This window comes from Phacochoerus africanus, chromosome 15 (assembly GCF_016906955.1).
Source record: "Phacochoerus africanus isolate WHEZ1 chromosome 15, ROS_Pafr_v1, whole genome shotgun sequence".
Classification (NCBI taxonomy): Eukaryota; Metazoa; Chordata; class Mammalia; order Artiodactyla; family Suidae; genus Phacochoerus; species Phacochoerus africanus.
Genome location: NC_062558.1, coordinates 30,860,415 through 30,886,735, shown reverse-complemented (window position 1 = coordinate 30,886,735; position 26,321 = coordinate 30,860,415). Strand labels below are relative to the sequence as shown.

The 26,321-nt window shown below is 43.3% G+C and overlaps 1 protein-coding gene and 1 non-coding gene across 2 annotated transcripts in view; one reads left to right on the top strand and one right to left on the bottom strand.

The window, feature by feature from the left end:
• Positions 1-26,321, top strand: part of CFAP251 (cilia and flagella associated protein 251) — a 79,724-nt gene that overhangs the window by 19,191 nt on the left and 34,212 nt on the right. The window contains exons 6-15 of the mRNA XM_047761834.1: positions 2,418-2,529; positions 2,795-2,875; positions 8,928-9,005; positions 11,238-11,288; positions 14,589-14,803; positions 17,290-17,484; positions 18,332-18,582; positions 18,867-19,018; positions 21,217-21,390; positions 22,397-22,581. Of these exons, the coding sequence (XP_047617790.1) occupies positions 2,418-2,529; positions 2,795-2,875; positions 8,928-9,005; positions 11,238-11,288; positions 14,589-14,803; positions 17,290-17,484; positions 18,332-18,582; positions 18,867-19,018; positions 21,217-21,390; positions 22,397-22,581 (1,494 nt within the window). The remainder of the gene's footprint in view (positions 1-2,417; positions 2,530-2,794; positions 2,876-8,927; positions 9,006-11,237; positions 11,289-14,588; positions 14,804-17,289; positions 17,485-18,331; positions 18,583-18,866; positions 19,019-21,216; positions 21,391-22,396; positions 22,582-26,321) is intronic.
• On the bottom strand, positions 5,465-5,571 carry LOC125117176 (U6 spliceosomal RNA). The gene has a single exon (XR_007132532.1). It is a non-coding gene; the product is annotated as a U6 spliceosomal RNA (small nuclear RNA).

Here is a 26,321-nt window from a genome sequence, read left to right as displayed (position 1 = left end):
ACTGAGCAAGGGCAGGGATCAAACCCACAACCTCATGGTTCCTAGTCGGATTCATTAACCACTGCTCCATGACGGGAACTCCAGGGGTGCATGTATCTTTCTGAATGAAAGTTTTGTCCAGATATATGCCCAGGAGAGGGATTGCTGGATCATACAGTTGTTCTATATTTAGTTTTCTGAGGAACCTCCATACTGTTCTCCATGGTGGTTGTACCAATTTATATTCCCACCAACAGTGTTTAACAGGGTTCCCTTTTCTCCATACCCTCTCCAGCATTTGTTTTTTTGTTGACTTGTTGATGGCCATAATGACCGGTGTGAGGTGGTACCTCATTGTAGTTTGTTTGTTTTTTTTTGTCTTTTTAAGGCCGCACCTCCAGGGTAGGGGTCCAATTGGAGCTGTAGTCAACGTCCTATGCCACAGCCACAGCAACGCAGGATCTGAGCCACATCTGCGACCTGCAACATGTTCTCAGCAACACCAGATCCTTAACCCATTGAGCAAGGCCAGGGATCGAACCCACATCCTTATGGGTTCTAGTCAGGTTTGTTAACCGCTGAGCCATGACGGAACTCCCCCTCATAGTAGTTTTGATTTGCATTTCTCTAATACTTAGTGATGTTGAGCATTTTTTCATGTGCCTGTTGGCTATCTGTACGTCTTCTTTAGAGAAATGTCTATTTAGGTCTTCTGCCCATTTTTTGATTGAGTTGTTTTTTTTTTTCTGTTGAGTTGTATGAATTGTTTATATATTTTGGAGATTAAGCCCTTGTTGGTTGGATCATTTGCAACTATTTTCTCCTACTCCTTAGGTTGTATTTTTTTTTTCCAGGTTTACACCTCATTCTTTTTTTTTTTTTGTCTTTTTGCTATTTCTTGGGCCGCTCCCGTGGCATATGGAGATTTCCAGGCTAGGGGTCAAATCGGAGCTGTAGCCACTGGCCTACACCAGAGCCACAGCAACGGGGGATCCAAGCCGCGTGTGCAACCTACACCACAGCTTACAGCAACACCAGATCCTTAACCCACTGAGCAAGGGCAGGGACCGAACCCTCAACCTCATGGTTCCTAGTCGGATTCGTTAACCACTGTGCCACGACGGGAACTCCGCACCTCATTCTTTTTTTTTTTTTTTTGGCTTTTTGGCTTTTTGCTATTTCTTTGGGCCGCTCCCGTGGCACATGGAGGTTTCCAGGCTAGGGGTCTAATCAGAGCTGTAGCTGCCAGCCTATGCCAGAGCCACAGCAACGCTGGATCCGAGCCGCGTCTGCAACCTACACCACAGCTCAGGGCAACGCCGGATCCTTAACCCACTGAGCAAGGGCAGGGACCGAACCCGCAACCTCATGATTCCTAGTCGGATTCGTTAACCTCTGCGCCACGACGGGAACTCCCGCACCTCATTCTTTTTGAAGGTTTTATACTTTTTCATTATATGGCTATACTATGATATTTTTAAAACAATTACTATGTTAATATGCATTTGTGTTTCCAGATTTTTTGCTATTAAAGCAGTGCCACAATGAACATGAATTGGCATTTATTCTGTCTACTTTTGCTATTATTTTGCTAAGAAAAAAGTTGTAGAAGTGGAATTGGGTCATAGGGTATGCACATTTGAGGTTTTGATAGATGCAGCTATGTTGCCTGGAGAAAGCCTGTGTCTGTTTATATTGCTCCTTATGGAGGAGAATGCCAGTTCTCCTGAGAGCAAGGATGGTGTCCTAGGCATCTTTTTTCACATTCTCTTCCTTCATGCCTGCCACAGAGTCAGCACTTGATAATGAAGGAAAGACTAGAGCTCACGAGGAGAACAAATAGCATGTTTACAGGCTGCCTTGAGTTTGTTGTTGTTGTTTTAAATTGAGGTAAAGTTCTCATAAAATAGAAGTAACCATTTTAAAGCTTACATTTCAGTGGCATTTAGTATATTCACAGTGTTGTACAACCACCACCTCTATCTAGTTCCAAAATACTTTCTTTGCCCCAAAAGAAAACCCTAAAACACTTTAGCAGTCACATCCCTTTCCCTCCCCATCACCTGTGCCCCTGAAAAACACTCATCTGCTCTCTGTCTATTTGGATTTGCCTATTCTGGAATTTGATATAAATGAATTCATAAAACATGTAGCCTTTTATATCTGGCTTCTCACTCAGTATCATGTTTTCAAGTTTCAAGTAGCCTGTGTCAGTGCTTCACTCCTTTTAATGGCTGAGTCATATTCCATTGTGTGGATGGACCACATTTGTTTGTTCACAGTGTTTTGTTTTGTTGCTGTACTCGTGGCACATGGAAGTTCCTGGGCCAGGGATTGTGTCCGAGCCACAGCTGCCAGATCTTTAACTCACTGTGCCACAGCAGGAACTCCCACAGTGTAATGTTTTGAAGCAGGTGTCCCCCTGCCCTGTTTTGCAGGATCCCTGTGCACACGATATTTGACAGCTGCCCAGAAGGTAATGGCATCAGGGCCATGGCTATCACCCGTGACGCCAAGTACCTGGCAACGATCTCAGATGCTGAAATCCAGGTACAGGGCCCTGTGGGGCAGCCTCAGCTGGCTGGCCAACCTGACAGGAGTGTTGCTGTGAGCAGCTCTGCTCAAGCTGTGTGGCATCTGCGATTCTCTGGGTGGAGGGTGGTGACCAGACTCTGGTCAGGGGTTCCCTGCTTATGGCCTAGTTCACTGTGCTTTGCTGAGTTCGCGGAAGCTTCTGGATTACCATGAGAGGTGTAGGTTACTTCAGCAGCCTTCGGAAACCTTCTCCTTCTTCCCTGTCTGCTGTCACTTACAGAGAGTTTGCATCTGGAAGTGGACTTTAGCAGTGGAAACGCCCGCATGCACACTTGACCTTCCCAAAGAGTATGGTTTTCAGGTGAGTTCAGTTTGAGCTTGTAAAGATCCATCTAAAGTTACACAGAAGCCAGGTCAAAACTGCTTTTTGTTTTACTGGAGCTTCATGATGGTGCACAAACAGGAGCTTTTTAAAAATTCCTATCCATGGAGTTCCCTGGTGGCTCAGCCATTTCAGCATCCTGCATTGCTGTGGCTCTGATTACTGCTGTGGTGAGGGTTCGATCCTCAGTCTGGGAACTTGTGCATGCCACAGTGCTGCCAAAAAATAAAAAAAAATTCTATCCGTGATCTGATTTTATTTTTGGTGATAATAGCTAATTTTTGGAGCATTTATTATGTGCTGGTTCTGCTAAATTCTTTGATACAGTATCTTATGTAATCCATGCAGACTATTAAATAATTTGTCTAAAGTCAACCAGCTGGCTGCCTTTCTCATTCGAGAAGCATGCTCTGAACTGCTCTTCATGTAGGGAAGTTTTTATTATTCTCGATTTTCATGAGACGACTTCCCAAGGCCACCCAGAGTGTTGACTCTGCTCCTCTGCATCATGTCATTCATCCTTGCAGCCTTCGCTCACCTGCATTCATTGAGTGCCTACTGTGTGCCAGCCACTCTGGTAGGAATGCATGTGACTTGCAGAAACTAGGAGCCCCAACATGGGGTCTGTGTGGCTGGACTCAGAAAGGTATATATTGTTATCAGCTTTATGCCCGTTTTCTCTACTTCTTTCCTACCCTGTGTCCTTCATGCTCCAGGAAAAAAATATGCTTACTTCTTAAGCCACCAGCCATACTGAGGTGCTCAGGATGGGTTTTACTGTTGCTACCAAAAAATGTTTTTGCTGTTTCCTTAGAGCTTTCACTGAATCACTTTGGATAGTATTGTCATTTTTTTTTTTTGTCTTTTTAGGGCCACACCTGTGGCATATGGAGGTTCCCAGGCTATGGGTCAAATCGGAGCTATAGCTGCTGGCCTATGCCAGAGCCACAGCAATGCCAGATCCAAGCCACGGCTGCAACCTACACTACAGCTCATGACAACACTGGATCCTTAACCCGCTGAGTGAGGCCAGGGATCGAACCTGTGTCCTCATGGATGCTAGTCAGATTCATTTCCACTGAGCCACTATGGAAACTCCCAGTATTGTCATCTTAATAACATTGCCTTCCAATCCACAAACATGAGATGCCTTTCCATTTATTTATGTATTCTTTAATTTCTTTCAGCAGTGTTTTATAGTTTTCACCATACAGATCTTTTACCTCCTTGGTTAAATTTTATTCCAGTATTTATTTATTTATTTTTTTATGGGCTCAACCATGGCATATGTAAGTTCCCAGGCCAGGGATTGAATCCAAGCAGCAGCTTAGACCTATGCCACAGCTGTGGCAATGCTGGATCCTTTAATCCACTGCATCATAGGGGAACTCCTCTACTTTACATATAGTAGCATGTATATGTTATTCCCACACTCCTAATTTATCCCTCCCCCCTTTGGTAACCATAAATTTATTTTCTTTGGCTCTGAGTCTGCTTCTGTTTTGTAAATAAGTTCATTTCTATCATATATTTAGATTCTACATATACACAATATCATATATTTATTTTTCTCTTACTTCACTTAGTATGATAATCTCTAGTTCCATCCATGTTGCTGCAAATGGCATTATTTCATTCCTTTCTATGGCTGAGTAATATTCCATTGTGTATATGTACCACATCTTATTTATCCATTCCTCTGTCAGTGAATGTTTAAGTTGTTTTCATGTCTTGGCTATTGTGAATAGTGCTGCTTTGAACATTGGGGTGTGTGTATCTTTTCTTTCTTTCTTTTTTTTTGTCTTTTTTTTTTAGGGCTGCACCCATGGCATATCGAAGTTCCCAGGCTAGGGCTTGAATGGGAGCCACAGCCTCTGGCCTATGCCACAGCCATAGCAACACCCTTAGCCTGGGAACCTCCATATGCCGCAGGAGCAGCCCAAGAAATGGCAAAAAAGACAAAAAAAAATTAAAATATAGTTGATTTACAATGTTTTGCCAATTTCTGCTGTACAGCAAAGTGACTCAGTCATATATATTTTTTCTTTTCTCTTTCTCTCTTTCCTTCCTTCCTTCCTTTCTTTCGTTCTTTCTTCCTTCCACTTTTTAGGACTGTACCCGCAGCATACAGAAGTTCCTAGGCTAGGGGTTGAATTGGAACTACAGCTGCTGGCCTACACCACAGCCACAGCAATGCCGAATCCAAGCCACGTCTGCAACATACACCACAGCTCACAGCAACGCCAGATCCCTGACCCACTGAGTGAGGCCAGGGATTGAACCCACATCCTCATGGATCCTAGTTGGGGATTGTTGGGTTTGTTACTACTGTGCCACAATAGAAACTCCCTATACTTTCTTTTTTTGATATTTTTTTCCTTCATGTTCTATCCGAGGAGAGTGGTTATTGTTCCCTGTGCTGTACAGCAGAACCTCATTGCTTATCCATTCTAAATGTAATTGTTTGTGTCTCTTAACCCTAAACTCCCTGTCCATTCCACTCCCTCCCCCTTGACAACCACAAGTCTGTTCTCCATGTCTGTGAGCCTGCTTCTATAGGTAGGCTCAAAAAATATGGAACACTTCACCCATTTGCATGTCATCCTTGCACAGGGGCCATTCTTGTCTTCTCTGTATCATTCCAATTTTAGTATAGGTGCTGCTGAAGTGAGCACAAAGTTTATTATTTTTTACTGCTGAATAGTTGTATATTGAATGGATATGTCACCATTTGTTTCTCTCTTCATTGAATAGATAACTGAAGGACTTGTGGGTTTCCTATTTGTGGCTACTGAAAATAAAGCTGCCTGAACATTCTTGTACAAGTCTTTGTAGAGATATATGCTCTCATTTCTCTTGGTAACTTGTTTTTGAAGGATATTTCCAAAGTACAGAATTCTAGGTTGGTGGTTATTTTCTCTCAGTACCTTGACGGTACAGGTATTATTCCGTTGTCTTCAGACTTAAATCATTTCTGTTGAGAAGTCAACTGTTGATCTTACTGCTACCTTTTTTGAAAGTTATGCGTCTTTTTTCCCCACTCTGGCTGCTTTTAAGATTTTCTCTTGGGAGTTCCCATTGTGGCTCAGCAGTAACAAACCTGACTAGTATCCATGAGGATGTGGGTTCGATCCCTGGCCTTGCTTTGTGGGTTAAGGATCTGGCATTGCTGAGAGCTGTGGTGTAGGTCACAGATGTGGTTTAGATCCTGTGTTGCTGTGGCTGTGGTGTAGGCCAGCAGTGGTAGCTCCTATTTGACCCTGTGGCCCTAAAAAAGCCAAAAAAAAAAAGGGATTTTCTCTTGGTTTTTCAATGATGCATCTGTGTGTATATGGACATGCTGATTTAAAAAAAAAATCAACTTCTCCTTTGGGGTTTTTGAACTTGAGATGTTATGTCTTTCCTTAGTTTTGGAAAATTCTATCCATTGTCTCTTGAAAGGTTATTTCTGCCACATTCTTTGTTTCCTCTCCTTCTGGGACTCCAATTACATGTTAGTTAGACCCTTTCAACTTGTCCTGTAGGTCTTTTATTCTCTTTTCTGTTCTTTTCTCTCTTTATGCTTCAGTCTGGATATTTTCTCTTGTAATTTATCTTCCTTTTCTACTAACTAATCATTCCTTTGGCTGTATTTAATTTTCTGTTAAATCATCCTTTGAGTTTTGTAAAGCATTTTTTTCAGATCTAGAAGTTCCATTTTGGAATTCTCATTGTGGCACAGCAGAAATGAATCTGACTAGTATCCATTAGGATGTGGTTTTAATTCCTGGCCTCACTTAAGTGGATTGGCAATCTGGCATTGCCATGAACTGTGATGTAGGCCGCAGACACAGCTTGGATCCCCCATTCCTGTGGTTGTGATGTAGGCTGGCAGCTGTAGCTCTGATTTGACCCCTAGCCTGGGAACATCCATGTGCAGCCTTAAAAAACAAAATAAAACAAAAAACCCAGAAAAAAACCCTTCCATTTGATTCTTTTAAAAAATAGAGAATCGTCTGCTGAGATTATCCATCTTATCCTCTACTTTCACATACATGTTAATCACAGTTATTGTCCAGTCTGGGTGATAACTCTCCTTGGGGGGGGGTCTCTTTCTGTTGATTACTTTTCTCTTCTTTTTTTTTCTTTTGTCTTTTTGTCTTTTTTGTTGTTGTTGTTGCTATTTCTTGGGCCGCTCCCGCGGCATATGGAGGTTCCCAGGCCAGGGGTTGAATCGGAGCTGTAGCCACCGGCCTACGCCAGAGCCACAGCAACGCGGGATCCGAGCCGCGTCTGCAACCTACACCACAGCTCACGGCAACGCCGGATCGTTAACCCACTGAACAAGGGCAGGGACCGAACCTGCAACCTCATGGTTCCTAGTCGGATTCGTTAACCACTGCGCCACGACGGGAACTCCTCCTCCTTTTTTTTTTCAATTATTTGAGTGTGTCTCTTTCATAGGCCTGGTTATTTTTTGTTGAATACCTGATGTTGTACTTAAAAAGTATAAGACAGGTTTGATCCCTGCCCCAAGAACTTACACATGACATGGGTGCAGCCAAAAAAAAAAGGATAGGAATAATTTGAGGCTCAGGATGATAACTTCTTCCAAGGAAGATTTACTTTTACTCCTTCAGGTCTTTGGCAAAGTAGTCACTTGATCTAAGCAGAGATTGAGAGGATTTGAGGCTAATTTTCAGCCTTTATGAGGCCTTGTCCATGCATGTGCTTTCATCATCTTCACTCCACCAGACCTTCGTGCTGTCCTGAAATTGATCCTCAGACATGGGCATTGTAGTTTACATTCCTGAAGTGCCCCAGCAAGCAACAGGCAAGGAATGTGAGATGGAGTGGAAAGGGCTGGAGTGGAGTTGAAAAAGCATTTCTTGGGAGTTCCCTCATGGCTCGGTGGGTTAAGAATCTGATGTCACTGCTGTAGCTCTGGTTACAGCTGTGGCATGGGTTCGATCCCTGGGAACTTCCACATGCTGTAGGTGTGACAAAAGAAAAAAAAAAAAGCATTTCTGGAGTGACTGTCGTGGCTCAGCTGTTAGCAAATCCTACTGTCATCCATGAGGATGTGAGTTTGATCCCTGACCTTGCTCAGCAGGTTAAAGATCTGGCGTTGCTGTGAGCTGTGGGGTAGGTTACAGACACAGCTCACTCCCATGTTGCTCTGGCTCTGAGCTTAGGCTGGTGGCTACAGTTCCGATTGGACCCCTAGCCTTATAACCTCCGTATGCTGTGGGTGAGGCCCAAAAAGACCAAAAAAAAAAAAAAAAAGCATTTCTGGGAGTTCCCTTGTGGCTCAGATGGTTAAGGATCAGGTGTTGTTACTACGGCTTGAGTCACTGCTGTGGCATGGGTTCAGCCTGTTGCTAGGGAATTCTACACACCATGGGTGCAACCAAAAGAAAAAAAAGCATTTCTTGAGCCCATCACTCAAAGCTGCCTCCCGTAGCCCTTCATTCATCTCAGGCTACTGCCCACCTCCCACGCACATACCATTTCAAGACATATGCCTTACACCCCCCTTGGGATTTCTCACTTTGTTGTTGTTATTTATTTTCTGCATTTCATGTTTCCTCCACATCTGTAGTTTCTGCAGGGTTAAATTTTGGAAAGGGATCCAGGCAACCCATGCTACTTACCATCTTGGCAGGAATCAGAACCCCCTTCCAGTATTTTGCGTTCATTCCAGTTTAGCTTGTGACCTTGTCAAATTTAGAATTGATTTTGCAGCCTTCTTTGTCTGAAAGGACACAGAATAAAGGTTATTGGTGAATAGTGGTTTACTATTGCTTGTTCCAGTTTATAGATGATGAATTAAAATAAGAATAAGAAAGGAAATACATTTGAGACCATTAATTTTAACACTCTGTATTTAAATTATATTCCTGTTGCTTACAAAATGCCGTGTCCTTTCTGTGTTTTACTCCTACCCGGTTATGTATTTTAATAAAAAATATCTAATTTTAATATTTAACTTAATCATAGAGAAAGAGAAAATTTATTATTATGTAATGCATTTCCATATTTTATATTTCAGAACTACCTTACGTTTAATCCAACAAATAATAAAGAATTGGTGAGCAATAGTAAAACACAAGCAATATATTATATGTGGGTAAGTAGAAATATTTTCTTTTTTTTTTTTTGTCTTTTTGCCATTTCTTGAGCCACTCCTGCGGCATATGGAGGTTCCCAGGCCAGGGGTCGAATCGGAGCTATAGCCGCCGGCCTACACCACAGCCACAGCAACGCGGGATCCGAGCAGCGTCTGCGACCTACACCACAGCTCATGGCAATGCCAGATCCTTAACCCACTGAGCAAGGCAGGGATTGAACCCACAACCTCATGGTTCCTGGTCAGATTCGTTAACCGCTGAGCCACGATGGGAATTCCTCATTTGTTTTAAATATATGGACAAGTGTATGTTCATTCTTTGAGTACAGATGTTTTGGTAATGTAATGATGTAGTATTTACTTAGAAAGCAATAAACATATGATGTTTTGATTTAATTATAGTATTTATTTTAGTCTCATTGGAAATTAGCAACCTAAATCAGAAGCAGATAATTTAAATTTCATTTAATTTGTTAAAGTAATGAGTCAGATATTTATCTGAATCTATTTAAGGTCTAAAATGTAGGGTTTTTCAAGATCTTGGTTTTTTATTCCCTTTTAGAAAGGAATTAGCAAACAGATAGCTGATATGCACAAAAACATGAGATTTAAAAAAGCATCAAAAGTTAAACATAAGATCACTATATGACCCAGAGTTCCCACTGTGCAGAGCAATGGAATTGGTGGGGGCTCATGAGCGCTGGGACGCAGTTCAATCCCCAGTCCAGCACAGTGGGTTAAGGATCCAGCATTGCCACAGCTGTGGCTTAGGTGGCAACTTCAGCTTGGATCTGATCCCTGGCCCGGGAACTCCAGGGGTGGCCAAAAAAGAAAAAGAAGAAAGATTACCATATGACCCACCAATTCCTAGATGTATACCCAGGAGAACTAAAAACAGGCACTCAAATACTTATACATAAATGTTCATAGCAGCAGCATTACTCTTAATAACCAAAAGGTAGCAACAGACCAAATGTTCATCAACAATGAATAGAGGAAGTCCCCATTATGGCTCAGAAGTAATGAACCCAACTAGTATCCATCAGGATGCGGGTTCGATCCCTGGCCTTGCTCAATGGGTTAAGGATCCAGCATTGCCGGGAGCTGCTGTGTTGTTGTGGCTGTGGTGTAGGCTGGCAGCTATAGCTCTGATTCTACCCCTAACCTGAGAACTTTCATACACTGTGGGTATGGCCCTAAAAAGACAAACAAAACAAAAAACAACCAACCCAAAACCCCAAAACAAAAGAAACAGTGAATGGATCAACAAAATGTGGTCCATCTGTATAATGGAATATTGAGCCATTAAAAATAGGAATGAGGTACTGACACAGGCTACAATGTGGATGAATCTTGAGAGCATTATGCTGAATGAAAGCAGCCAAACACAAAAAAGCCACAGATTGTATGATTCCACTGATATGAAATGTGCTGAATAGGTTAATCCATAGAGACAGAAAGCAGAATGGTATGATTCAGGGGCTGGAGGAAGGGGGATTGGAGGGTGACTGCCTAATAGAGAGGGGGCCTCCTTTTGGGGTGATGAGAGTGTCCTGGAGCCAGATGGAATGATGGCTGCACAGCATTGTGAATATACTCAATGCCACTGAACTGTACACTTTAAAATGGTTAATTTTATTTTTCATACAGAGGTTCCCAGGCTAGGGGTCAAATTGGAGTTATAGCTGCTGGCCTACACCACAGCCAACAACACAGGATCTGAGCCGCTTCTGCCCTCTACACCACAGCTCATGGCAATGCCAGATCCTTAACCCACTGAGCGAGGCCAGAGATTGAAACTGCAACTTCATGGTTCCTAGTGGGATTCATTTCTGCTGCACCACAATGGGAACTCCTAAAATGGTTAATTTTATGTTGCATGAATTTTACCTCAATAAAGATGCAAAACACCAACACATTGAATTGCTGATATTCAGTGATACTCATTACCTCAGGTATTAATTATACCTTTAAAGCCTTATAAACATAGAATTCAGATTTGCATTAACTACCACTTAAAGCCACAATCGTTTGTGGCGTTTTATACGTATTTCCTTTCCTTTCAGAATGTTTTTAGATGTTCCTGGAGACAGCAGGTTCTCCTACCTGTAGAAATTGCAAAGCTCTGACCCTGCTTATATGCATTTGTTTTGATTTTGCTGTTATGTAGTTCTTCTTTTGGAAACCAGGTCTTTTTTTAGTAGTGATTATTTATTTTTCTGTACTTATCAGTATGAAGACGGAGATATACTTGCTCATAGTGCCCCACTTCTAACAGAAAAAGTGAGTACACCTGTTGTGCTCTTATATATCTGACTTTGTGGAGAATAAATATGTGTGAGCTTAGTCACTTTGGGTTATTCTTTGTATTTTTTTTTTCATTTTTATGGCTGCACCTGCTGCATATGGACGTTCCTGGACCAGGGGTTGAATCAGAGTGGCAGTTTGCCGGCTTACACCACAGCCAAGGCAACACTGGATCTGAGCACATCTACAGCCTATGATGCAGCTTGTGCCAACACCAGATCCTGAACCCACTGAGTGAGGCCAGGGATCCGACCTTCATCCTTATGGATACTAGTCAGGTCCTTAACCTGTTGAGCCGCAATGGGAACTCCTACTTTTTGTATGTTTTGATATTAAACCATTGGGAAATAATTTGTAATTTTTACTTAGGTTCTTTGCCAGTCAGTTGAAAATGATGGTGGTATTGTTAAAAATAATATGGAATACAAGTTCCTGTTGTGGGTCAGTGGACTAATAAGGACCTGACATTGTCTCTGTGAAGATGGGGGTTCGATCCCTGGCCATGCTCAGTGGATTAAGGATCCGGTGTTGCTGTGGCTGTGGCATCAGCTGACAGCTGCAGCTCTGATTCAACCCCTAGCGCAGGAACTTCCATATGCTGCAGGTGCAGCTGTAAAAAAAATAATAATAACAATAGTAATAATATCGATTAAAAATAAATGGAAAAGAAAGTTTCCTATCATGAGAAAATATCCAAGGAAGTGATGGTCTTTATAATGGGTGTATGACAAAGGATAAAGGTTAATTTGAGGTAAAGTACGTAGAGTAGTTGGACATGAGTGGATCCCTTGTAGCTCAGTTTTCAGTGTGCTAAAAAATGATACCGGATTTTTTTTTTTTTTGTCGTTTTAGGCCTCCCCCCCACCCCATAACATATGGAGGTTCCCAGGCTAGGGGTCAAATTGGAGTTGCAGCTGCTGGCCTAGGTCACAACCTTAGCCACACCAGATCCGAGCCGAATCTGTGACCTGCACCACAGCTTGCGGCAATGCCGGATCCTTAACCCACAGATTGAGGGCAGGGGTTGAACCTGCATCTTCATGGATGCTTGTTAGATTCGTTTCCACTGAGCCACAAAGGGAACTTCTCTTGTTGGATATTTAGATGTTTAAGAGCCACTAGAAAGGTAGTAAGCCAGGTGTTGCAGGAAACATTTCATTTCGCCTGCTTTCCTCAAGCTATTGCACCTGAGGTGGAAATGCCCTGTCTCATGCAGCCTTTCCTGCATTTGATACTCCACCAGTAACCTGCTCTCTGTGTGCACTTCACGATTATTTTTCTACTTTCACTCTTGGTTTGATCTATAAAACTCTATTTTTCAAGAGGGCATACCAAAAGGAAGAAAAAAAAAAGATGAGACAGTGGACACAAAGCAAGATTATTCTGTCTGCAAACTCTTTCATAAATCAGAGTATCAAAAAATACAGTTAGCTCTTATTATTTGCAGCAGTTATGTTGCATAAGGTCTCAGTAGACCTGAGTTAGGGCATGCTGAATCGTTGCTCCAGGGAGAAATATACGAATAGGTTCCTGCAGGGCTAGGGTCACAACACTTTCATCAGCTGACAGATACATGACTGTGTTTTATGCATGTTTCTCTTTAATGACATCGAATTTAATATATAACATTGGTCCCTGATCATTGGACTCATGTTCAACAGCACTAGAACTCATGTCTGAATGATGCTTACCTTTCTTACACAGGTGTATTCTCCGTAAGGCACAGCACAGCCTTCTTGTGCCTGGGAGCACCAGGCAGCATTTCAGTACCATGTTTGGGAGCCAATTTAAGTACCAAAATCACCAACAAAAAGCAGGAAAAAAATGCAAACATCAAGGCACTAATCGGACCAGGAAAGGGACACTTGTTTCCCATCTGAGAGCAGAAACAAGAAGGCAGAGTTGTCTTGTTTGACCTCAGCTGGAAACATCAAGTTTTTCATAGCTTGGCACCTGTATGCATGTGCAAAGGATGGTGAAAGCGCCACAAGCACTTGCTTTTGAGGTTACAAATAAATTTTAGTGAGTAGGTAAAATTGCAAATATGGAATCCACAAATAATGAGGATCGGCTGCAGTTTGAAATGATAAAAATGCCTTGTGTTAAAACAGGGCTTCTCTAAGAAAGTGATGCCGTTGCTTGACCAGTTGTGGTTCTGCTGACCCTCTTGTGTTCGAGTCAGAGAGGCACACCTAGGATCTTCTCTGCCCAGTTAGAGTCAGGTGGCAGAATTACTGTGTCATAGGAATTTATTCATTCGCTAACTATTCTCTGAGGGGCTTCCCTCACTGCAAAACTGGGCTCTTTCTATACTTGTCTAAACTCTAAGAAAGATGCCTAGTGCCTTACCCTGCATAGCACACATTTAACAAGGACTCTTGGGGCCATTTCTAGGTACAGCACTTAATTTCCACTGATTGGAAAATAATTTATCATCAAAAGGAGCCTGGAAGCATTGGCTTTTGATATTTCACAGCTGGAACATGTTTTTGTTCAGGACTGACATTAGCCTCTGAAACCTCAGTAAGCGAAGTTGAACAGGTGTGAACCGTAATTAACCACTCTTTCATTTGCTTTAAGCAAACAGTCTAACCCAGTTCATAACCCTTCACTTGCTTTTAGCAAACCTGCAGAGGTTCAGAACTGCCTGGGCCGTGGCATTCCATACGGGAGGGTTTTTTTTTAGTGATTTTTTTGAAGACTTCCCACCCCCCCCCCCCCCTTTTTTTTTTTTTTTTTTTGGTCAGGCCTGTGGCTTATTGAAGTTCCTGGGCCAGGCATCGAATCCAAACCACTTCTGTGATAGCCGTGGGAACACCAGATCCTTTAACCCACTACACCAGGCTGGGGATTGGACCATCGATGCAACAGAGACAAGCAGAACCATCAACCAGTGCGCCACAGCAGAAATTCATATTTTTCCTCACTATATTTAGGTATAATATAAAATGCCGTGATGATAAATGCTTTGTTTGGAGTTCCCATTGTGGCTTAGGGGGTTAAGAACCCCACAAATATCCATGAGGATGCCGGTTCAATCCCTGGCCTCGCTCAGTGGGTTAAGATCCTGTGTTGCTGAGAGATATGGTGTGTGTCACAGATGCGGCTCAGAGCCGGCAGTGCTGTGGCTGTGGTGTAGGCTGGCAGCTGCAGCTCCCATTTGACCCCTAGCCTGGGAACTTCCACAGGTGTGCCCGTTAAAAAAAAGAAAAAAATAAATGCTTTGTTTTATATTTATTACCAACAGTAGCAAATAACCTGTGTCTTGAAATGCAGACATTCAACAAGCTCGTGGGAAAATTTAGCCAGTCCGTCTTTCATTTGAATTTAACTCAAATACTCTCTGCGACAATGGAAGGGAAACTAGTTGTCTGGGACATTTGCCGCCCACCATCATCTGCCTCCATCTCTTCAGGCTTTCCCCACATCAAACCCTGTAAACTGGTTCATTTGCAGAAGGAGGGGATCACTGTGCTTACTACAGTTGACAGGTAATTCAATAATTAAAAAGCTATGGATGATTATAAAAGTATTTAATTAATCAGTTAATTTATTGGCCATTCCCTCAGCATGTGGAGATACCCAGGCCAGGGGTCAAACCCAAGCCACAGCAGTGACCCAAGCTGCTACAGTGACAATGGCAGATCCTTAACCCCCTGTACCAGAAGGGAACTCCTCTAGGAGTATTTATAACCCTTTTGGAGGTATACATATAGTTTGTATATGCAGAGATTATTTCTGGGGAGAGCCAATTAACTGGGAACATTGGTTGCCTCTAAGGAAAAGAACAGAGAGCTAGGATCAAGGATGGGGGTGGATTTACTTCTTTTTATAGTCTCATTTGTACTAATTGGTTTGCTTTTTTCAAAAAAAAAATTATGGGCATGTATTACTTTTAAAAGTCCTTTTGTGTTGGTGAAACAAAAACTACCTGATTTTTTCTGCACTAAATAGACTTATTTTGCACCCTAAATTGTACATATTTTAAATTTGAGGACATGACATAAATGGCTATATATATTTTTCTGGTTATAAAATAACATTTACCCATCATGAAAAGATGAAATAGGAGTTCCCATCATGGCACAGTGGAAACAAATCTGTCTAGGAACTATGAGGTTTTGGGTTCGATCCCTGGCCTCGCTCAGTGGGTTAAGGAACTGACATTGCCACGGGCTGAGGTGTAGGTCGAAGATGCGGCTTGGATCCTGCATTGCTGTGACTGTGGTGTAGGCCAGCAGCTATAGCTATGATTTGACCCCTAGCCTGGGACTCTCCATATGCCGTGGGTGAAAGGATGAAATACAGCAGAAAGTTTTGTTACTCTAGAGTTCCCTGGTGGCCTAACGCTTGGGTTCGATCACAGGCCCAGGAACTTCTGCATGCTGGGGGTGTGGCAAAAAAAAAAAAGTTCCGTAACTCTGATTTTGAGAGGCTGTCAGGGCATGTAGGTGATCATTAGACTGGTGAGCCTCAGATGTAAAGGGGTTTACATGCCAGATGCATCCCTTCGTTGGAGTGAACTTGGGCAAGGGACGTAACTTTGCTGTGGCTCCATTTTTCCATCTGTAAAGTGGGCATAATGATACCATCCCTCTCTGGGAGACTTTGTCATGTTTTAGTGAGATGAGGCATGTGAAATTGTTAGAGCACAGGGGAGCTCTAGGTAAAATAGCCATTATCAGGGTGCTAGAGAACTTCCCCAAAGTGCTGCAGACGGTTGCTTTATGACAAGGACCCTGCTCATATGGTCGGAGTCACTGTGCCATCTGTTTTCCAAAAGCCCATTGCTTTCCTTTCCCTTTCTGTAATACAGAGGAACAGTGAGGTCCTGGCATGGCTTTACAAATAACAATGCGAATTGGCATCCTTCCTTAGTTGGTGTGTAAAGGCAGTAGTAGAGTTGAGGTGATGAAGCAATCAGCTTTTCATTATTGGGGGTTAGGACTCAGGGAAGACCAAACCTGGGTTCCCTTCTCTCCGTGTTAAAAAACCCAGCCAGGAAGGGCTCCGAAAACACTTGGCTTGTTTTGCCATTTCTTTCCAGCAGAGGGCAGTGAATGATGTTCTAGCCAATTACTCTGCCCACCTGCCTTGCTTATTAATCAGAAACCCCATTTAGTCACTTTGCATGTGTAAGAGGAAATTCATCCCCTTACTCCTCCCACCCCCTGTGATTAGAATTATGTCAGAGGCTTAAAAAAACAAGCGCATTTGGGATGGCTCTGAGGACAGGAAATAAAAGCCGTTTGTCACGCAGCACTGCCTTTGGCTATGATGACCGGATTGAGTTTTCCGATTGCTCTCACAGCATCGTCTTTCTGTAAAGCGGCTTGTGTCCCATTGCCAGGCTGTGAGATTTCAGAGGAATGGTAGATGGACTCTGTTGTCATCTGTAGTCTTATGGCGGAGAATGTAAATCATGGCCCACCGCCATTGCACAGGGCTCATTTCAGAGGGCCAGGAATAGTGGAGCAGAGAGTAAGGGCTTTGCATTAGATATGCCTAAATCCCTGCATAGTCCAGCCACGTGGCCCTGATGGGGTTGCCAGGTTTAGTACAAGTATATCCCATGCAGTACTGGGGACATATTTGTACTAGGAGATTACTCATTGTTTATCTGAAATTCAAATTTAACTGGGCATCCTGCTTTTTTTTTTTTTTTTTTTTTTTTTAGGGCAGCACCTGTAGCATATGGAAGTTCCCAGGCTAGGGGCTGAATTGGAGCTGCAGCTGTGGGAACTCCTTTTTTCCCAGGGCGTATCCGGCATTTTTATGTGCAAAATCTGGCAACCCCAGGCCTTGAGCTTTAGATCCCTACATGTAAAGTGGGATGGCAGTAAAATCAGCCACAGAGGGCAGTATTAGGCGACGTTTTCACAACACCCTGGGGTCCAGAGGCTGACATGTGATTAGGTGTTCAATAGGTAGTACTCGTTACCATCATTTAACAAACTGAGGTTATTCTCCATTTCAGCTACATTGTCACAGGTGACATTCGGGGTAACATCAAGTTCTATGATCGCACTCTGTCCATTGTTAACTGGTACAGCCACTTCAAACTGAGCTGCATAAGAAGCCTGTCTTTCTCAAAGACACCGGCAACTCCTCCAACGGAAGATACAAACTACCCTCCAGATTGCACTTTAAAAGGTGACCTTTTTGTTGTAAGGTAAGTTGTTAATGAATCTTGTCATTTGTTGTATTTTATTGTATTTGTTTGCTTTTTAGGGTTGCACCTGTGGCATATGAATGTTCCCAGGCTAGGGATCAAATGGGAACTACAGCTGCCGGCCTACCCACAGCTACGGCAACGAGGGATCTGAGCTTCATCTGCAACCTATACCACAGCTCACAGTAACGCCGGATCCTTAACCCACTGAGCAAGGCCAGGGATCGAACCCACGTCCTCATGGGTACTTGTCAGATTTGTTACTGCTGAGCCACAGTGGGAACTCCTAGTTAGTTTTAAAAATGAAACATCCTTCTCCTGTTAAGAATGTTTAGTGACAGGAGGCTGAAAAGGGCTCATCCCTGGGCTCTAATCTCTGTTGCCTCAGGAGTCCTTTGCTGTAGGTTGATCTCTTTTCTAGAAGCTGAGTTTGTCCTAGCACTACCGGTTAGCGGGACTGGATAGTTAATAGCCATAACATTTCAAGATTGAATTATCTGTGAGTCTGCTTAATTACCCTTGCAGTATTTGTAGGCACATCTGTATGTGTGCACCAAACTCCATATTTGCATACACAAATGAATATTTGCATGTGCAGATTAGCTAATTGTACAACTGACTGTCCATCTGCATACTTAATGACTCAATTTACATGTCGAAATGTGGGCTTTTTCACTTGCAAATGGAAGCTGTTGGGTATTGGTGGTGTATTTTTGGAGCTGTCGGGTTAATAATGTCACTAAATTACAGACGACAGAGGCGGTTCATGTGCAATTAGAGGCAGAATAGCTGGCGTGCCCCGCTCCCTGCAAACACTGACACTGTCTGGTCTCTCCTTGGCAAACAGGAATTTTATCATTGGAACATCAGATGCATCGGTGTACCACTTAACAGCGGACGGGACCAAACTCGAGAAGTTATTTGTAGAGCCCAAGGATGCCATTCGTGCCATCTCCTGCCACCCCTATCAGCCCCTCATCGCCATTGGGAGTTTCTGTGGGATGATCAAAGTGTGGGATTATGAAAAGAAAAAGTACCTCTTCAGCAGGGTCTTTGAGAAGGGGCTTGGAGTCCAGAGCCTGACCTACAACCCTGAAGGTATTTTCATTTTTATCAACCTGCCTCAGGTTCTGAATTGAAAACAGACCCTAGGGGTCTGTGTCCTTGGCTGTCACAGCTCCAGGAAGGGTATTGAACCTGCTCCCCGCTCCAGGCCAGGTGGGACCCTGCAGGACCATACTACCTGGGTGCTTCTCACAGGAACCTCGTCTGTCGTGTTCACTGCTGTCTCCTTGGCACTTGGGACAAGGCCCGCATGGAGTTGATGTTTCTAGAGTGAATGAAGTCCTTTTTGATCATTGTTCCCTGGCTTGTAATTTCAGGAGCTCTCCTTGGAGCTGGCTTCACAGAGGGGACCGTTTACATTCTTGACGCAATGTCCTTAGAAAGTGAAATCCCAGAGCCTTTCAAATATTCCAGAACCAGCGTGACTCACATCAGCTTCTCCCACGACTCACAGTATATGGCGACTGCCGTGAGTATTCTCACTGAGCGCCATGTGTGCAGTGGTTTAACAACCTCATTTAAAGCCACAAGAGAAGAGGGATGCGGAGTGTCTGCCCAAGGGTCCAGGATTTTTTCTGGGGTGATGAAAATGCTCCAAATCCATGGTGATGGATGCACAACTCTGTGAATATGCTAAAGCCCACTGAACTGTCTACTTTCAATGAGTGGTTTGTGTGGGATATGAATTCTGCCCCCATAAAGCTGGTATGAAAAGAGAAAGAGGTAGAGGAAGTGGGGGGACTTGTGTCTGAACACAAGACCAGGGCCTCAGAACCCCCGGACTTGGATTCTGCTGCTCTGACAGCTTGGTTTTGGTTTGTTAGTTCTTTGGAGTCCTCTCTCTGCTTCTAGGCTTTCATCTTGGCCTTTGATTTTCAACAAGATGACATTCACATTTATCTCCAAGGAACGTCATCAGGCATTTTGGATTCTGTTCCTTCCCTCTTTGAGCAAGGCTCTTAAGCTCAGTAGAGATTTTCCCAGACCCCAACCCCTCCCTTCCTGCCGGTTCTCTTGGTCCGAGCTCATCTCGCCTTACATGGGGGGTTAGAGGGGGCGCTGGGCAGCCGCCAGCCTCACCTAAACTATGGTCCCTTACAGTGCCCTCCTGTCTCTGCATGGGGTGTCCCCTCTTCTGTTCTATGTACGGGACACTTTAAAGGCCCAAACTGTCACTCAGCTTCCCACCACCACACTGACTTAGGCGTCCAATGCTCAGGGACCTTCAGGTTGCTCCTGCCCACTATCCAGCCCCTTTCACTCTCAGCCATCATACTTTTCTTTTTTTTTTTTAAGTATACCTTTTCAAAATTTTGTGTTAGATTCCACATATAAGTGATAACATATGATATTTGTCTTTGTCTGACTTATACTTTTCTTAATATGATAATCTCTGGGGCCATCCATGTTGCTGCAAAGGGCATTATTTCATTTTTTATGGCTGAGTAATATTCCATTGTGTATATGTACCACATCTTATTTATCCATTCCTCTATTGATGGACATTTATGTTGCTTCCACATCTTGGCTATTGTGAATAGCGCTGCTGTAAACATTGGGGTTCGTGGATCTTTTCCAATTATAGTTTTCTCTGGATATATGCCCAAGAGTGGGATTGCTGGATCATACAGTTGTTCTATATTTAGTTTTTTGAGGAACCTCCATACTCTTCTCCATAGTGGTTGTACCAATTTACATTCCTACTAGCAGTGTGAGAGGGTTCCCTTTTCTCCACACCCTCTCCAGCATTTATAGTTTGTAGACTCTTTGATGATGGCCATTCTGACTGGTGTGAGGTGATACATCATTGTAGTTTTGACTTTTATTTCTCTAGTAATTAGTGATGTTGAGCATCTTTTCATGTGCTTTTTGGCCATCTGTCTGCCTGTCTTTGGAGTAATATCTGTTTAGGTCTTCTGCCCATTTTTGATTGGGTTGTTTGTTTTTTTGATACTGAGCTGCATGAGCTATTTATATATTTTGGAGATTGATCCCTTGTTGGTCACTTTGTTTGCAAATATTTTTCTCCCATTCTGTGGGTTGTCTTTTTAATGATACAAATGAATTTATTTAAAAACAGAAACAGACTAGTTAGGGATTAACGTATACACATTACCTCATATAAAATAGATAACTAACAAGGACTTACTATATAATAGCACAGAGAACTCTGCTCAATATTCTGTAATAACCTATTTGGGAAAATAATCTGAAAAAGAGTGGATATATGTATGTGCAACTGATTGGCTTTGCTGTACATCTGAAACTAACACAACATTCTAAGTCAACTATACTCCAATACAATTTTACAAATAATAAAATGTGTCCTGTTAAAATACATAAATAAATTAAAGTTTGTGTAGTTGGAGAAGGGAGGACAAAAGCAAAAAGAGTCAGGGTTTCAGTTTCCAACAGAGAGTAAGGGGGGACCAGAATGGAGAGTGAGACCAGAGTGACGGAATACAGTTCCCACCTCCGCTCCTTACTTTGAACCTTGATTTTCTCATCTGTAAAGTGGGTGTCATCTTACTACTTGTTCCTATAGATAAAGATTTTCTTTTGGGGTAAAATATTCTAAAAGCAGAGTTTGGATGAAAAACAAAGTGATGATTCTTAAGTTACAGACTCTAAAATGGGGTAACTTGTGCTCTTTTTGCTCCTATTCAGGATGTCAGTTTCACTGTGGCTGTTTACATGGTGAGAGTCAGAAATGGACGAAGGGTCTGGGAATATCTGGCGAGGCTTCGTTCTCATCGCAAGAGCATTCGAAGTGTCCTATTTGGGGTTCACCTGGACAGCAATGAGCCCAGACTGCTGAGCCTCGGGAGAGACAGACTCTTGGTGAGCTGTTCTGTTTGCCTCTGCCTGGTCACCAGCACCAGGTCACATTCTTCTTACTTCCCTGGCATCTGGCATGGAACCAGGCCCACAGTATGTGTGTTCTTTGGAGAATGAATGTACCTCTCAGAGTTGACACTCAGCCTTAACACGGCCCTGACACCACACAGGGATTCATGTCCTAAGTTGGGGGGGTGGGGAGGGGGTGCTGGGAAGTGGCCTGTTGACAGTGGGAGTTGGTACTCACAGCTCAGGCCACCCTTGCCTCAGTGTCCGTTTCAGAAGCCAACACTTACACTCTCTGTGTGCTCAGGGGTCAGGGCCAGGCTGTCAGTGTGACAACTCAGAGACGATCAGAGGGCAAGGTAGCGACAACGGCAAATGCGATATTACATGATGGATTCACAATCAGTTGATCGGTTTATCTGTGCATCCATCTTAACTTCATTCCTTCCCTCCCCTTACTTCCTTTATTCTGTCCATTTTTCCATGCATGCATCATCTCTCCATTCTTCCTTCCATCCATCCTGTCCTGGTCAAACAAGATCTACCTGTGGGTGAAATTCAGCATTTGTGACTATCAAGTGCCGAGATTAAGATATGGATTAGTTCCCACCCTCAAAAAGTTCCCAAGATAATGATAAGTAAAGGAATGCTATGTAACTGTAAGAGTTCAGGCTTTGAAGTTAGTTGGACCTAGATTTGAATTCTCATCCTCCCACTTCTTAGCTGTGTGACCTTGGGCACAGCATTGAACCTCTCTGAACATCTGTTTTCTCATCTGCAACAGAGCTGCTTTGCAGGGGCGTCCTGAGTATTAAATGGCATGACGTTTTTAGAGAACTTAGACCATCATCTTGCTCATAATGAATACTCCATAATGGAAGCTTACTAGGTGTAGAAGTTTAGGCAAGTCTCCTCTTAGAAGGCCTGGTTCTGTCTTCCACCAGAATAGGACTGTTGGCTTATTTCTTTCTCCTCACATGTGTCCATCTGGGCTTCTCTGCAGATTGAGTATGATCTTCTCAAGAGCTACAAAGACCACCTGGAGGTCCTGGACATTCACCGAACTGACCAGGGAAGCTACCCCACCTGTATGGTCTGGTACCCGCCACTCATCAAGGAGCTCTTCCTGCTCATTTGCAACAGTGGATACAAAGTGAAACTCTTTAATTCTACCACAAAAATGTGCAGGTAAGCACAGGAGCTGCTCACTAACTACTCGGAAATCAATTTCTCAGTCCCCGGCTAATTTCAAGTCCCACCTTTAATACCTTTGAACAGTTTAGCTGCCATTTCTTTCCTTCTTACTTTGCAGAGGAGGAAATCTACCCACAGATAAGGTAACTGGCTCTCATCTGAGGTGAGATGGCTAGAAAGTGCCAGGGGCAGGATTCAGACCCAGAGCCCTTGCTTCTGAGACCAGCCCTGCCCCAGGGTAAGGTACCCAGAGCTCAGAGCCCCAGCCTCAACGAAGACCCTGGGGCCTGGAAAAGTTGCTGATGTGCTATCAAATTTCCTACCCTCATGGATAAAAGCAGATAGTTTCACCTGAATTCTACCAGTTGTCTGATGTTTCTTATTCTTGGTTCTTAAAGAACTTTTGTGGGGGTTTTTTGCCTTTTTTTTTTTTTTGAAGGGCCACACCTGAGGCACATGGAGCTTCCCAGGCTAGGAGTCTAATCAGGGCTACAGCTGCCAGCTTAGCACGGCCACAGCCACACCAGATCTGAGCCACATCTGTGACCTACCACACAGCTCACAGCAACGCCAGATCCTTAACTCACAGAGTGAGGCCAGGGGTTGAACCGGCAACCTCATGGTTCCTAGTTGGATTCATTTCTGCTGTGCCACAACGGGAATTCCTTAAAGAAGTTTTAAGTACAACTGATGGCATTCCTTTGTTCACTCAGTATTTACTGAGCCCCTAGCTGTGCCAGGTCCTGTTCTAGGTGCTGATGGCCAGGATGAAAATTAAACAGTATTTCTGCCATCACGAAATTGGCATTCATGTTGGAGGCTGGGCTTGAGATCTGCATTTGAGGTCAAGTGCAGCCATGAGCTTAGCATCTTAGAGCAGCAGTTCCTCCTCTTGAAACAGGTATGGACCTGTGGTTGGCCCCTTGTGCCACCGACATTTGGAGAGGCGATAAAACTTGCTCAAAGTCGGAGTTCCTGTCATGCTGCCGCAGAAACGAATCCGACTAGGAACCATGAGGTTGCAGGTTCGATCCCTGGCCTCGCTCTGTAGGTTAAGGATCTGGTATTTCCATGAGCTGTGGTGTAGGTCGCAGATGAGGCTTAGATCTGGTGTTGCTGTGGCTCTGATGTAGGCCAGCAGCTACAGTTCTGATTAGACCCCTAGCCTGGGAACCTCGAGGGCAGCTTCTTTGTGCCTGTGCTTTGGCTGCCTTGTGGGTCTGGCCAGAAAGAGCAGAGGCAGGAGAGACTAGAGGTTTAGTGCTCTAGTGACCCCATGGAAGAGGAGGAAGGTAGAAAAGGCCAGCAGCTTCTGGCCCCGTGCTCGGGGAAGACCTTTTCTGTGGAAATACCTCTCAGAAAAGGAGGTCCTCAAAAGGCCAGGAACACCCAGGATCTTTTTTTTCTCCCCCCCAACAGTTCTTTTTAGAAGGGCACAAGGAAAAAATTACTGAGAAATGCCATCTCATGTGTCAGGGACAGGAGAGAAATCCGGTGCCCTGTTTAAAAAACTATTAAAACACTGGGAAGGAGACATTTGAAAGAAACGTGTAAAAAGGAGTTTTAGGGGGTTCCCTGGTGACCTCATGGTAAGGATTCAGCATTGTCACTGTGTGGCTCAGGTTCTATCCCTGGCCCTGGGAATTTTCACATGCTGCAGGCCAGCCAAAAAAAAAAAAAAGGGAGTTTTGGGAAGATTTCAGAATCTTTGTCCATCATATTTAATGGACATGAGCTTTTTGAACAAAGAACATCCCATAGATATGTGCAGTCCTGAGAACCTCTGAGTGGGCTGAGCAGGTGCCTGGGGGTGGAATAGCCCAGGCTCCGAGTTCTTGCTGACAGTTCATAGGAGGGACCCAGAGCTGAGCAGCTGGAAACTTCTGCCATTGAAGATCAATTCAAAATTAGCATAAAGCATCTTTCTTTCTTTTTAAGTTTCCATCTTTTTTTTTTTTCATCTATTTAGGACCACACCCAAGACATAAGGAAGTTCCTAGGCTAGGGGTTGAATTAGAGCTGCAGCTGCCAGCCTATGCCACAGCCACAGCAACATCAGATCCGAGCCATGTCTGCGACCTACACCACAGCTCACGGCAACACCAGATCCTTAAGCCACTGAACAGGGTCAGGGATTGAACGCATCCTTATGGATATTAGATAGGTTCGTTGCCGCTGAACCACAACGGGAACTCCCATACATTTCTTTTATTGTTGCTATTATTTTTTCTTCTGATTTTATTGAGATATAGTTGACCTAGAGCACTGTATAGGCTTAAGGTGAACAGCATGATGAGACTGACTGACATCATGAAATGATTATCACAGTTGTGTGAACATCCAGCATCTCATGTAGACACAATTTTTTTTTTTTTTTAGGTCCAAATCTAAGGCATATGGAAGTCCCCAGGCTAGGGATCGAATTGGAGCTGCAGCCACTGGCCTACACCGCAGCCACTGGCCTACAGCACAGCCACAGCAGCACAGGATCTGAGCCTCATCAGCGACCTACACCACAGCTCATGGCAATGCTGGATCCCTAACCCACTGATCGAGGCCAGGGATGGAACCTGCGTCCTCATGGGTGCTAGTCACATTTGTTTCCGCTGAGTCACAACGGGAACTCCCTAGAAACAAAATTTAAGAAACAGAAAGAAATTTTTTTTTTCCTTGTGATGAGAACCCTTAGGATTTACTCTCTTAACAACTTTCACCTATAACACGAGCAGTGTTCATTGTGTTTATCATGTTGTACATTACATTCCTAGTACTTTATCCCACCACTGGAAGTTTTTACCTTTTCTTGGCCTTCATCCAGTTCCCCTCCTCCGACCACCCTGCTGGTAACCACAAATCTGGTCTCTTTTTCTATGTGTTTAACTTTGTTTTTGAAGTGTAACTGATCTACAACACTATGTTAGTTCTTGCTACACAACATAGTGATTCTATACATTTATACATAATTTCTCTGTATTTCAAAATGACACTAAGACAGGTCTCCATACAAATATATTACGTATTTATAGAGTATGTTTCCCACACTGTACATTTCATACCTGTGACTGGAAGTTTGTACCTATTAATTTCCCTCACCTCGTCCTTTCCTCCCCCATTCTCCTCCCCTCCGACAGCCACCTATTTATTTGTTCTATGTATCTATAACTCTGTTTTTTTTATTTTGTTATATTTGTTCATTTGTTTTGTTTTTAGATTCCACCTATACGTGAAATCATATAATATTTGTCCTTCTTTGATTTATTTCACTTAGCGTAAAATCCTCTAGGACCGCCTGTGTTGTCACAAATAACAAGATTTCATTCTTTTTCTTTTTTTTGCCACACTCCTGGCCTGTGGAAGTTCCCAGGCCATGGGTTGAACCCATACCACAGCAGCGACCCAAGCTACTGTGTGACAATGCTGGGTCCTTAACCCCTTGAGCTACCAGGGGACTCCAAGATTTCATTCTTTTTTATGGCTGGAATGTGTTCTGTTGTGTGTGTGTGTATATTTTATATATATATATACACACACACACCATATCTTCTTTATCCATTCATCTGTTGTTGGGCATGTAGGTCATTTTCATATCTTAGCTATTATAGGTAATGCTGCAATGAATGAATTTAGGGGTGAACATATCTTTTCAAATTAATGTTTTCATTTAGAGCCATGAAGTTAGGATTTTCTGCCATTGAAGATGAATTGGAAATTAGTGTTAGGCATCTTTCTTAAAA